At 41.1% G+C, this 12,935-nt stretch overlaps 1 protein-coding gene across 2 annotated transcripts in view; it reads left to right on the top strand.

The window, feature by feature from the left end:
* The window catches only part of ube2l3b (ubiquitin-conjugating enzyme E2L 3b), a 30,714-nt gene extending 18,750 nt beyond the window's left edge, over positions 1 to 11,964 (top strand). Inside the window, exon 5 of one of the 2 annotated variants that reach the window (XR_016114770.1) lies at positions 10,579 to 10,718. Coding sequence is in view for 1 of the 2 variants with exons in the window: in XM_088995075.1 (XP_088851201.1) it covers positions 10,579 to 10,733 (155 nt within the window). In the remaining variant the exon portion in view is untranslated. Of the gene's footprint in view, positions 1 to 10,578 lie in introns of both variants that reach the window. The other variant, XM_088995075.1, reaches the window with a different exon arrangement.
* Positions 11,965 to 12,935: the final 971 nt, after the last annotated feature.

The raw sequence follows: 12,935 nt of genomic DNA, 5'->3' as shown, positions 1-12,935 counted from the left end.
CCGAGAGAAGAACATTGTTATTGGTAGTTGTTGGCACTCTTTCCTTTTTGGCAATAGAGAAGAAAAAACATATTTTTTAATAATGGCATGCAAATGTGCAAACAAAGTAAAAGAAACAACACTGCAAACAAAACAGAATAAAATCAAACACACTGACTAGAATGCTCCTGTTCTCTATTCTAAAAAAAAAGAGACAAAAAAGAAAGTGCCAACAACTACCGATAACATTGTTATTCTCTCGGAGAAAGACTCCTTCAAAAAAAAGTTTTTTTTGGACTACATTGTACTGTACGAGGGTTCACTGTATGCTATTATTGCAGTAGGAATTCACCTAGCAAATAAAATCGCCTGATCGCCTGAAGTATCCCGGCTGCTTATCGAACCCGACGGCAGCCACTCATCGGAGGAATCCGGAGTAGAGTCACCCAACAGATCACCCACAGTTAGTTGTGCAGCTACGCTGCCATTCCAATACTGTGCCAGCGTAGACAGTAATTGTGACTAAAATTCTTCGCATAATCGCCGCTCTCCTCCATTAAAACACTGAAAGGAAGGTCCTACACCCCCATGTTCTTCACGGGGTGATCGAGGTTGTTTTTTTTTTTTTGGAGCAAAGCACAATTGCCCCCTGGTGAGAGGGTAATACATGACCTTCAGTTCTGAAATTATCACGCAAGATTGACCGGAACGTGATCGTCTTTCCTTTCCTCTTCCTTTCATAACTTTGATTTCACAGCATATAGCTATAATTTACGTTTTAAGACTTGCGCTGAATATTCATGAAGTCTTGTTTTCGAGTTGATGACGATCCCCATGTGACGTCACGTTTGGACCGCCCCTGACCGAGAAAGCGACATACAATGCATTTTGGGTACTTTGTTTGGTCAGAAAACTTTGTGTTGATCCGTGTTGATGGTGAAATTAGAAGGAAAACACATAAATAACGCCATGGTGAATCGTTGTGTGTTGCACCAAGACAACTATTTGATATTCGCTGACACAAATTCCCAGCTGACAAATCAGCCCATTTCCAGCGGAGCTTGGGCGCAATCTTCTGCATTTTCTGGGTGCTACATTGCTGTCATTGACGGCTCAAATTGATACGGCTCCTTGAATCAATTGCAAACATTTATGCTTTCCTCTTCAGAACTATTTGAATCATATTCATAACTGGATGAGTAACAAGAAAACATCTCCGAATCTGAAGCCATTGTTTTGATTCTCGATCAAAGGCAAGACGTCTTGGCGTGACGTCACGTACAGGGGGGTGGGACCTTCTGAAACTGACCATTTCCGGATTCAGTTTGAAGTCATTTTTATTGGTGTTTTTCATTTAACTAAAAATATCAGCCTGCCTGATTTGGGTATTTTAGATGCTATAAAACGTTTTTCTGATGTCAGTGGGAAACAAAAACAAAAAATGGTGCCGGTTGTCCTTTAAATGTAGTATGTACAAAAACTACAAACCTCATAGCACAGTAAGTACACTACAACCCAATTTATTAACTGTCTTTCAAATGTGAAAAATATCCCTGATCAGTTAATGAATTTGTCTCAAGGAATATGGCGTTTACATACTATTTCGCAGATACTTGGAGGAGGAAATGGAAATAGATTAAAATAACATATGCACTGTGATTTATCAAGATTGCGTCTGTTTTTAATAAGTTTCCATCGAAGGGGCAAAGTTAAAGAAATCAACATTTATTGAAAAATGGAATCACTTTCAACATTCAAAACATATTATTACACAACGAAATATTCAAGCTCAATAATACCTACTTGTGTTAAATTCCGCTAAATCATAGATGGTTTGTCCTGACCGCGCGCTCAACAAACTCCTCACTGACGCCCTCGCCTTCACGCGCTAACAATACACGTGTACCGTTGCCGAGCACACAAACATAGACTACCTGCAGTTGAAATTTGCATACTCGGCACGGCAGCCAATCAGAAGCCTGCTTCTTTCTTCCGGACTTTCGCGAGCGTTATAAAGTCGTGCAATTGCATGTCATGTTCCAAAATAGATGCACAGAACCTCAGCCCAGAAGAAAGATTCAAAAGAAGCTAACAAGATATGTGACGCTACAAAACGTAAATTTACATTAAACCGTGACTGTAAAGTGTACATGAGACTTATGAAAGGGGCTTAGTGGCTCGTCGCAAGCAATGCAAACGTTGCATTGTGCACGGCAATGACAATCGACTACTGCAGCAAAATCTACAGCCATGCACATTTACCGTAAATTAAGCAAGGTAGCATTTATAGTAGGTGCATTCTTGATTAAAAAAAACACTTTATACTTTCTGACAATGTTTTTTGTTGTCTCATTGTGCTTCAAGTTGTGAAAAATGGGGCAGGCAACTTTTCAGTTATCTGCCCTGTTGTTCGCTAACTTTTTGTCATGAGTTTTAGACACTGTACTATAATTTGGGCAAATTCGGCGGGCCGGATTAAAAAGCCTAACGGGCCTTATGTGGCCCGCGGGCCGTAGTTTGCCCATATCTGTGCTAGGCGCTCGTGGACTGCTGTGAGTTTCTTTAGCCAGTAGGTGTGGACCATATCCTGGCCTGGTGCCGTCCAGTTTTTGATACCTGAGACTCTTTCTTGTATGTCTGCCGCTGTAATGGTAACTGGGTTCTGTTCAGGGAGGTTGCTGTGCTCCTCTTTCAGAGTCACCAGCCATTGTGCACTGCTGTTATGTGCGACCTCCTTCTCGCACATGCCTTTCCAATATATATATATATATATATATATATATATATATATATATATATATATATATATATATATATATATATATATATAGTGGTACCTTGGCTTACGCGCTTAATAGGTTACCAGACAGTGTGTAAGGTGAAAATTGTGTCTCCCAAAAATTAATTTCCCATAGGAAACCATTAAAATGAGAATAATCCATTCCCAGGTCTCCATAAAATATAATTTTCAACTAAATAAGCCTTAAAACTACACACAATATACCTTATTCTATGTATAATAGATGTGCTATTGTATTGTAATGAAAGAAATACACTGCACTGTATAATAGAGTCATTTTATTTACATTTGTGATGGTCGTTGATAGCTTGATGGTGTTGGAGGTCGGAAGGAATTGCTTTTTGGAAGGAGAGTCACATTCCATAAAGACTGTAATTAAAGAAATAAACAACTGTATAATAAAGTTTTATTTACCTTTGTGATGGTCGTTGATGGCTTATGGAAGCATCATTTTTGCTGACTAAAAACTTCTTGACACCTGTTGCTTTCTCACTTGTAAGGTCTTACGAAACTGAGGCATCACATTATCTTTCATCATGTTGATGTTTCTCATAGCCACAGTCTTTTCTGAATGGAAGATGCCCTTCCTGACACAACCCTCTGTATTTATCCGGGCTTGGGACCAGCACAATAAGACACTGGATTGTGCCCCCTTGTGGCTACATTTTTAGATGCTATTAACTGCCAGATTTTTTTTTCCCAAAAAGCCAAGAAAACAAACGTTTTCTGCAGAGAAGGAAATTCTTTTAGCACTTTCTGTAGGAGTTGGGGTGATACTCCACTCGGACCAGGCTCTGTACAATTATTTACTAACATCATACTGTACCATTTTCATCTCACAGCATCAAAGAGGTAAAAAAGGCATTGACAATGCGCTTGAGACATAATAGTAGCACCACATGTGCGCTTGTGATGTCATAGGATTAACCTAACTGTACATAACTCGACGAACTGGGACTTTTGAACATCTGAACTACAGTGATCCCTCGCTACTTTGTGGTTCACTTATCGCGGCTTCAGTGCATCGCAGATTTTTTTTCAGGGAAAAACGTTTTTTTTGAAGGAGTCTTTCTCCGAGAGAAGAACATTGTTATTGGTAGTTGTTGGCACTCTTTCCTTTTTGGCAATAGAGAAGAAAAAACATATTTTTTAATAATGGCATGCAAATGTGCAAACAAAGTAAAAGAAACAACACTGCAAACAAAACAGAATAAAATCAAACACACTGACTAGAATGCTCCTGTTCTCTATTCTAAAAAAAAAGAGACAAAAAAGAAAGTGCCAACAACTACCGATAACATTGTTATTCTCTCGGAGAAAGACTCCTTCAAAAAAAAGTTTTTTTTGGACTACATTGTACTGTACGAGGGTTCACTGTATGCTATTATTGCAGTAGGAATTCACCTAGCAAATAAAATCGCCTGATCGCCTGAAGTATCCCGGCTGCTTATCGAACCCGACGGCAGCCACTCATCGGAGGAATCCGGAGTAGAGTCACCCAACAGATCACCCACAGTTAGTTGTGCAGCTACGCTGCCATTCCAATACTGTGCCAGCGTAGACAGTAATTGTGACTAAAATTCTTCGCATAATCGCCGCTCTCCTCCATTAAAACACTGAAAGGAAGGTCCTACACCCCCATGTTCTTCACGGGGTGATCGAGGTTGTTTTTTTTTTTTTGGAGCAAAGCACAATTGCCCCCTGGTGAGAGGGTAATACATGACCTTCAGTTCTGAAATTATCACGCAAGATTGACCGGAACGTGATCGTCTTTCCTTTCCTCTTCCTTTCATAACTTTGATTTCACAGCATATAGCTATAATTTACGTTTTAAGACTTGCGCTGAATATTCATGAAGTCTTGTTTTCGAGTTGATGACGATCCCCATGTGACGTCACGTTTGGACCGCCCCTGACCGAGAAAGCGACATACAATGCATTTTGGGTACTTTGTTTGGTCAGAAAACTTTGTGTTGATCCGTGTTGATGGTGAAATTAGAAGGAAAACACATAAATAACACCATGGTGAATCGTTGTGTGTTGCACCAAGACAACTATTTGATATTCGCTGACACAAATTCCCAGCTGACAAATCAGCCCATTTCCAACGGAGCTTGGGCGCAATCTTCTGCATTTTCTGGGTGCTACATTGCTGTCATTGACGGCTCAAATTGATACGGCTCCTTGAATCAATTGCAAACATTTATGCTTTCCTCTTCAGAACTATTTGAATCATATTCATAACTGGATGAGTAACAAGAAAACATCTCCGAATCTGAAGCCATTGTTTTGATTCTCGATCAAAGGCAAGACGTCTTGGCGTGACGTCACGTACAGGGGGGTGGGACCTTCTGAAACTGACCATTTCCGGATTCATTTTGAAGTCATTTTTATTGGTGTTTTTCATTTAACTAAAAATATCAGCCTGCCTGATTTGGGTATTTTAGATGCTATAAAACGTTTTTCTGATGTCAGTGGGAAACAAAAACAAAAAATGGTGCCGGTTGTCCTTTAAATGTAGTATGTACAAAAACTACAAACCTCATAGCACAGTAAGTACACTACAACCCAATTTATTAACTGTCTTTCAAATGTGAAAAATATCCCTGATCAGTTAATAAATTTGTCTCAAGGAATATGGCGTTTACATACTATTTCGCAGATACTTGGAGGAGGAAATGGAAATAGATTAAAATAACATATGCACTGGTGATTTATTGCGTCTGTTTTTAATAAGTTTCCATCGAAGGGGCAAAGTTAAAGAAATCAACATTTATTGAAAAATGGAATCACTTTCAACATTCAAAACATATTATTACACAACGAAATATTCAAGCTCAATAATACCTACTTGTGTTAAATTCCGCCAAATCATAGATGGTTTGTCCTGACCGCGCGCTCAACAAACTCCTCACTGACGCCCTCGCCTTCACGCGCAAACAATACACGTGTACCGTTGCCGAGCACACAAACATAGACTACCTGCAGTTGAAATTTGCATACTCGGCACGGCAGCCAATCAGAAGCCTGCTTCTTTCTTCCGGACTTTCGCGAGCGTTATAAAGTCTTGCAATTGCATGTCATGTTCCAAAATAGATGCACAGAACCTCAGCCCAGAAGAAAGATTCAAAAGAAGCTAACAAGATATGTGACGCTACAAAACGTAAATTTACATTAAACCGTGACTGTAAAGTGTACGTGAGACTTATGAATGGGGCTTAGTGGCTCGTCGCAAGCAATGCAAACGTTGCATTGTGCACGGCAATGACAATCGACTACTGCAGCAAAATCTACAGCCATGCACATTTACCGTAAATTAAGCAAGGTAGCATTTATAGTAGGTGCATTCTTGATTAAAAAAAAAAACTTTATACTTTCTGACAATGTTTTTTGTTGTCTCATTGTGCTTCAAGTTGTGAAAAATGGGGCAGGCAACTTTTCAGTTATCTGCCCTGTTGTTCGCTAACTTTTTGTCATGAGTTTTAGACACTGTTTGTACTATAATTTGGGCAAATTCGGCGGGCCGGATTAAAAAGCCTAACGGGCCTTATGTGGCCCGCGGGCCGTAGTTTGCCCATATCTGTCCTAGGCGCTCGTGGACTGCTGTGAGTTTCTTTAGCCAGTAGGTGTGGACCATATCCTGGCCTGGTGCCGTCCAGTTTTTGATACCTGAGACTCTTTCTTGTATGTCTGCCGCTGTAATGGTAACTGGGTTCTGTTCAGGGAGGTTGCTGTGCTCCTCTTTCAGAGTCACCAGCCATTGTGCACTGCTGTTATGTGCGACCTCCTTCTCGCATATGCCTTTCCAATATATATATATATATATATATATATATATAGTGGTACCTTGGCTTACGCGCTTAATAGGTTACCAGACAGTGTGTAAGGTGAAAATTGTGTCTCCCAAAAATTAATTTCCCATAGGAAACCATTAAAATGAGAATAATCCATTCCCAGGTCTCCATAAAATATAATTTTCAACTAAATAAGCCTTAAAAATACACACAATATACCTTATTCTATGTATAATAGATGTGCTATTGTATTGTAATGAAAGAAATACACTGCACTGTATAATAGAGTCATTTTATTTACATTTGTGATGGTCGTTGATAGCTTGATGGTGTTGGAGGTCGGAAGGAATTGCTGTTTGGAAGGAGAGTCACATTCCATAAAGACTGTAATTAAAGAAATAAACAACTGTATAATAAAGTTTTATTTACCTTTGTGATGGTCGTTGATGGCTTATGGAAGCATCATTTTTGCTGACTAAAAACTTCTTGACACCTGTTGCTTTCTCACTTGTAAGGTCTTACGAAACTGAGGCATCACATTATCTTTCATCATGTTGATGTTTCTCATAGCCACAGTCTTTTCTGAATGGAACTGTTCAATAAAAGCCTGCACATCATTCCACTTAGCGAACATTACCTTGATGCTCTCACTTGATGCTGCAGCCATCTCCTCCTCCTCGCCCTCAGATGACAACTCCTGAATGGCTTGCTTCTGCTTGTCCTCTTGAAGGCAAATCAAATCCTCTGTGCTGATGACCTCCTTATGGTCAGCAACAAGCTCCTCGATGTCATCTGCATCTACTTTGAGTCGCATGTTCTGTCCAATGGAAACAATGCCGTCCAAAACAACAGAGTCATGAGGATCAAATCCTTCAAAGTCCCTCTCAAGGATGCGTGCGGGCCACAAATTCTTCCTGTCTGCATTCAAGGATCGAAGGGTAATATCATGCCAACCCTTTTCTATCAGCTGAACACAATGATACACATTGAAATGGTCCTTCCAACAATCCCTAAGGCAGGGGTCGGGAACCTTTTTGACTGAGAGAGCCATAAAAGTAAAATATTTAGAAATGTTTTTCAGCGAGAGCCACACGCACGCGCGCGCGCACATACAATCGCTCGCACACGCGCGGACACTTTTCAACAAAATATCAGAATTCATTATTTAAAATAACTGTGATAGTACTCACCGTTAACATGAATGGTTTTCCGTTCCTCGTGTTTGGTAAAATTCCAGGAAAACGATCGGAATGAAATTCAATTTGCTGGTCCAGAGGCAAAGTTACTGCTCGCTAGCCTGCACACGGCTCATAAGCTTCCACACTTGCTATCTGCAATATACTTCTCGCAGAAGTATGTCGATGCTAACGTTAACATGGCGCTTGTTAAAATGTCACTGACATTCGACTGTTTCATCGATGGTATTGTTTCATTGCTCCTCGCCGTCTTGCTGGAGCTCAAACACTTGGAAAATATTTCAAAAGGAACAGGCCGAGATTCCCCCGTGCACGCCCGCATTCGGTGATCGAAAGCCGGCTTGAAGACCTCCGCAGACGCCCGCTGTCACACTTCCAGGGAGGCTGCGTCACCCCCCAGCTCACTCCCACCCGATGCGGTTCCCCGCACACACACCGGTGTATTCACGCTGAAGTGCACTCGTTGGGCTCAGTTAAAAGGGCGTTTACCTGTTTCAACATGACGGCCACTATCATCCAATCAACATGGCGCTTTCGGCCATTCTAGGTCAGTGTCATCCAATCAAAATTGCGCTTTCCGCCAACTGCAGCCCCAACGGGAAAAATGAACGGCGAAAAAAAACAACGAAACGAAAAAGTAAATACATATTTTAGTTTTATCGGCGAGCCATATGCAATCATCAAAAGAGCCATATATGGCTCGCGAGCCATAGGTTCCCGACCCCTGCCCTAAGGGATAGTTCGGTGTCATTAGTCACGAGAAAGCATCGAGTAAATTAAGCCTTTTGGTAAAGCTTCTTAAAGCTTGCGATCACTTGCTGGTCCATGAGCTTCAGGAGAGGGGTTGTGTTGGGAGAGAGGAATTTCACCTTGATGAAATTAAGATCACCCTGAAGTTCCTCCTCCAAATTTGGTGGATACGCTGGGGCATTGTCAAGGAGAAGAAGACACTTGACAGGGAGTCCTTTCTCCTCAAGATATTTCCTCACTGAACGAGCGAAAATGTCAGTCCAGTCCATAAACAGGAGACGAGTAACCCAAGCTTTGGTGTTGTACTTCCACATTACAGAAAGCTTGGATTTAACCACCTGGTTTCTCCTGGAGGCCATTGGGTTATCTGAATGATAACCAACATTGGTTTTATCTTACAGTCACCACTGGCATTAGCACAAAACAGGAGGGTTAGCCCATTAGGGTTTATGCCCAGGGGCAGATTTCTCTTCCTGTGTTATGAAAGTCCGGTTAGGCATCTTTAAAAAAAAAAAAAAAAAAAAGGCTGGTCTCATCTGCATTAAATACTTGCTGAGGAACGTACCTTTCTTCTTTCACCGGTTTGAGGAATGATCCCTTAAAGGCTTCGGCAGCTTTACTGTCAGAACTGGCTGCTTCACCATGACGAGTAACGCAGTGAATCCCAGTACTGCGCTTAAAGTTCTCGAACCATCCGTTGCTGGCTTTAAAATGAGCAATAAGCGCTGAACTTCCAGGTTGCCACATGGTGATATCAGAGTGAATTTGCCGTGCTTGCCGTGCGGGAGGGAGAGAGGGGGGAAGGGGAAGTATGTGTGTGCCCCCCCCCCCCCCCCCGCCGCCTTTTTTCCTCATTTGTCATTCTCATCCCTGCACAATGTATCTGAAACAGGAGTAACCGTGGGCTGCTCACAGAGTAAAGAGGATTTAGTTCCTTACTTATTGCCAATCATAGGATGACGTAGGCTATGCCACACTAAGTGGCAAGACCAGTTAAAAATTCTGACGTAAACATACTTTTTGTGTCATGCTCGTAAAGAGTCACAGATGTCAGACGATAAATTGGTGAGTATGTCATGGGCTGTTGACTCGTTAATACTTCAAAAACTGTCCCAAGACACACACTGTTTGTTTGTGAGATATCTGTCTGGTCTGTGTAAGCTCTCTGTCGTACAGGAGTCGTCCATCGATGAAAAGGTTTCTTCAAACCTTTTTATTGATATCTGTCTGGTCAAAATCACTTGTGTAGTCTGACATTAGCATTAGGGAAACTAAAGGAAATGTGCAGATGTCCCATAATGCCAAACTAAATTGACATTGCAGAACAATTATCTCTGAGAGTAAGTGGTAGCGTTTTTATGTGTGAATGTTGACAATTGAGGGTTCCCACAAGAGGAAAACAAAGCACACGTATTGTTTGCGTCTGATCATTTAATAACCCCCTAAAAAGAATGAATTATTATTTAAGGTAGCATCGCAGGATCCGTTTTTCTGTGGGTGAGCAGCGCCAGCCACACACGCCAGCGTTCACTCAACCCGGAAGTAACTCAAATAGATAGAAACCTAGCTAGCTAATAGATAACTAATAGCTAGCTATCTAGAAAGCGAGCCAGCTAACGCATATACAGATAGATAGCCTGCTAGGCAGCCAGAAAGCTAGCTAGTTAGCCAGCCAGCTAGATAGCTAGCCAGCTAGATAGCTAATAGCTAGCCAGCTAACCAACTAACAGATGTACAGGAAGATGGCTCGCCAGCCGGCTAGATAGCTCGCCAGCCGGCTAGATAGCTCGCCAGCCGGCAAGAAAGCCAGCCAGCCATACCGCTAATAGATATACAGGAAGATAGCTTACCAGCCTAGCTTGTAAAGTGACCGTAATAGTTTTGAAAGGCGCTTAGAAATCCAATGTATTATTATTATCGTGTTTTGCGTCCATTGGCGGAGAACAATATGGAAATGTATTGTTTGATTGAAGGATTGAAGGCCATCTACTGTTTGAATTAAAATCTTGCATCAAGGAATTGACTGAATCCAAATGAATTTGTCACATTTTGTTTTGCAGTTATTCAGTCCCTTATTGCACTGGTGAATGACCCCCAGCCAGAGCATCCCCTGCGGGCAGACCTAGCAGAAGAATATTCAAAGGACCGTAAAAAATTCTTGAAGAACGCCGAAGAATTTACAAAGAAACATGGCGAAAAGCGGCCAATGGACTGATCACTTGATAAGCATTTAGCCCTCTGTCTCTTTCTCCCCTGACCTCTTTTCTGCCCAACCAAATATCTACCCTGTCTCAACCCCCTCCCCACCCTTTTACTACCCGTGTCAATCACGGCCCTTTCTTGCCCCTCACACTGCTCCATCTTGCAGCCCAGGAACGGCCGCGCTGAAGCAAGCAGTGGCAGCCTGCGCCTACCTTCCCACCTGCTCTGTGGATCAGACCGCTTCCTCTCTCCTCTCCTTCCTACCAGCCATAGATTCCCATAACTTCGCTAACTTTTCTACTCTTATTCGTGAAAAAAAAAAATGGGTGAAGACATGGGGAGTCGAATAGAAATTCTAAAGAGTAATGTGTTAATTTTCTGTTTGCTTTTCATCTATATAAAGTATTGTGTTAAATATATCTCATACACATTTTTTTGCAGGCATTAAAAACTGGTCGATTAATCATTCTTAGCCACATCAGCAGTAACACATCCAAAGATTGTAAGAAAATATTTGCTATGTGGGGTCTCCCACACCCAGACTGTGATTCCCTTACTGACACCCAGTTCTTTTTAGACTTGCACTGTATTATGTGGAATAATCCCACATTTCTGCTTGCCCAGTTGACCCTCTGAACAGAGGCAAACCGTTGTTGTCCCATATCTGAATTGAATTGTGACAAAAGTTCCAATGTATTTGTAAGAAAGAAGAAAAAAACACTCAGCAGGCTCATTTTTAAGAAAAACAACGGAACATTTATTTTTATGGGTTTGATCAGGTATACCAAAATGTTCCCTGTGTGGAAAACAGTTTTTGTCAGACTAAGGCCTAATCTTTTAATTCTGAAAATAATTTTGATTGGCACCTTGATACGTAAAATGTACAAGTAGGTGCAGCCTGCTAGTTTACTTTGTACTGTTCATGTCTTCTCACTGATAGTCATTGCAGTGTAATCATCTTCATTTAAGACCACCCCATTACCCATATTATGGTAGCAGATTGACTGCTCAGATTCCCATACGGAAAAGGACCTAAATGGCCTCCAAAGTTGGAGCGGTGGTCACAGAGCACAGTTCAGCTTAGACAGACCATCTTAAAGCGAACTGGGAGAGGGGCTAGCGATTTAGCGATATAGTATAAGGACACAGAAAGGTACTTCGTGGCCAAAAAGCAACATGTAACAGCAGTTTGATCTGGTCTCGGTTACTGTTTCATAATAAAGCTGGCTAACCATTTTGCCTCACTGCCTACCTGATAGTTACATTTTTTAAAACGAATGAAATCAAATTATATACTTTGCATGAGCAAATCAAAATCTCAAGAATGATTGACTGTTTTTTTTTTCACATGGAGATGTAAAGCGTCAAATCTGTCAGAAAACCTGAACATCCAAATAGCCTTTTCACAGGTAAGTTTACATGCGCGCGCGCACACACACACACACACACATATAAATATCCAGGTAACATCCGAGTTACGACCGGGTTTCGTTCCGACAAAATGGTCGTAAGTCGTAAATCGAAAAGCATTCAAAATGGCTGACGCAAGGCTATCACGTGATCATAACAAATGATGAGATGCTGGCACCTCCTATACGACAGGATAGTATACGATGTCAATCTGTTGTTTTTAAGCGACGTTTTCTATTGAATACTATTATATCGCAAAATGTTGATAGTTCATTTATAATTCTTGTAACTTTTAGTGTCATTTTAATGATTTTAGATTTCGTATTAGAGATCTTTATTACTGTGTCGGCTACGCACGGCTTCCCACGCATGCGAGCTGTCTGCACCGCCGTGTGCGAGTTGCTTCTCACCATTGTCGGGTTTCCCATTGCTCCCCCACACTTGTTGTTTTTGGTATTCTTTATTTTTGATTAATCCCCTGTTTCTCTTTTTGGGACCAGCGCTTTGTGTTGGAGCTTAATAAATCATCCTGCACGGACCTCTGTCTCTGTCGCGTTGCTGGCTTTAGGGGTGACAGCCGCAGAAGAAAAAAAAAAGGTCTGGCGGTCGTGGTCGTAAGTACAGGTGGTCGTAACTCGGGCCGGTCGTAAATCGGATGTTACACACATATATATATATTGTGTATATATGTATGTATGTATATATATCTATGTATATATGTGTATATATATATATATATATATATATATGTATGTATATATATATATATATATATATATATATATATATATATATATATATATAT

Source organism: Hippocampus bargibanti, linkage group LG04, assembly GCF_051943395.1.
Source record: "Hippocampus bargibanti isolate YZ-2025 linkage group LG04, ASM5194339v1, whole genome shotgun sequence".
Classification (NCBI taxonomy): domain Eukaryota; kingdom Metazoa; phylum Chordata; class Actinopteri; order Syngnathiformes; family Syngnathidae; genus Hippocampus; species Hippocampus bargibanti.
This window is presented reverse-complemented; position numbering and strand designations above follow the sequence as displayed.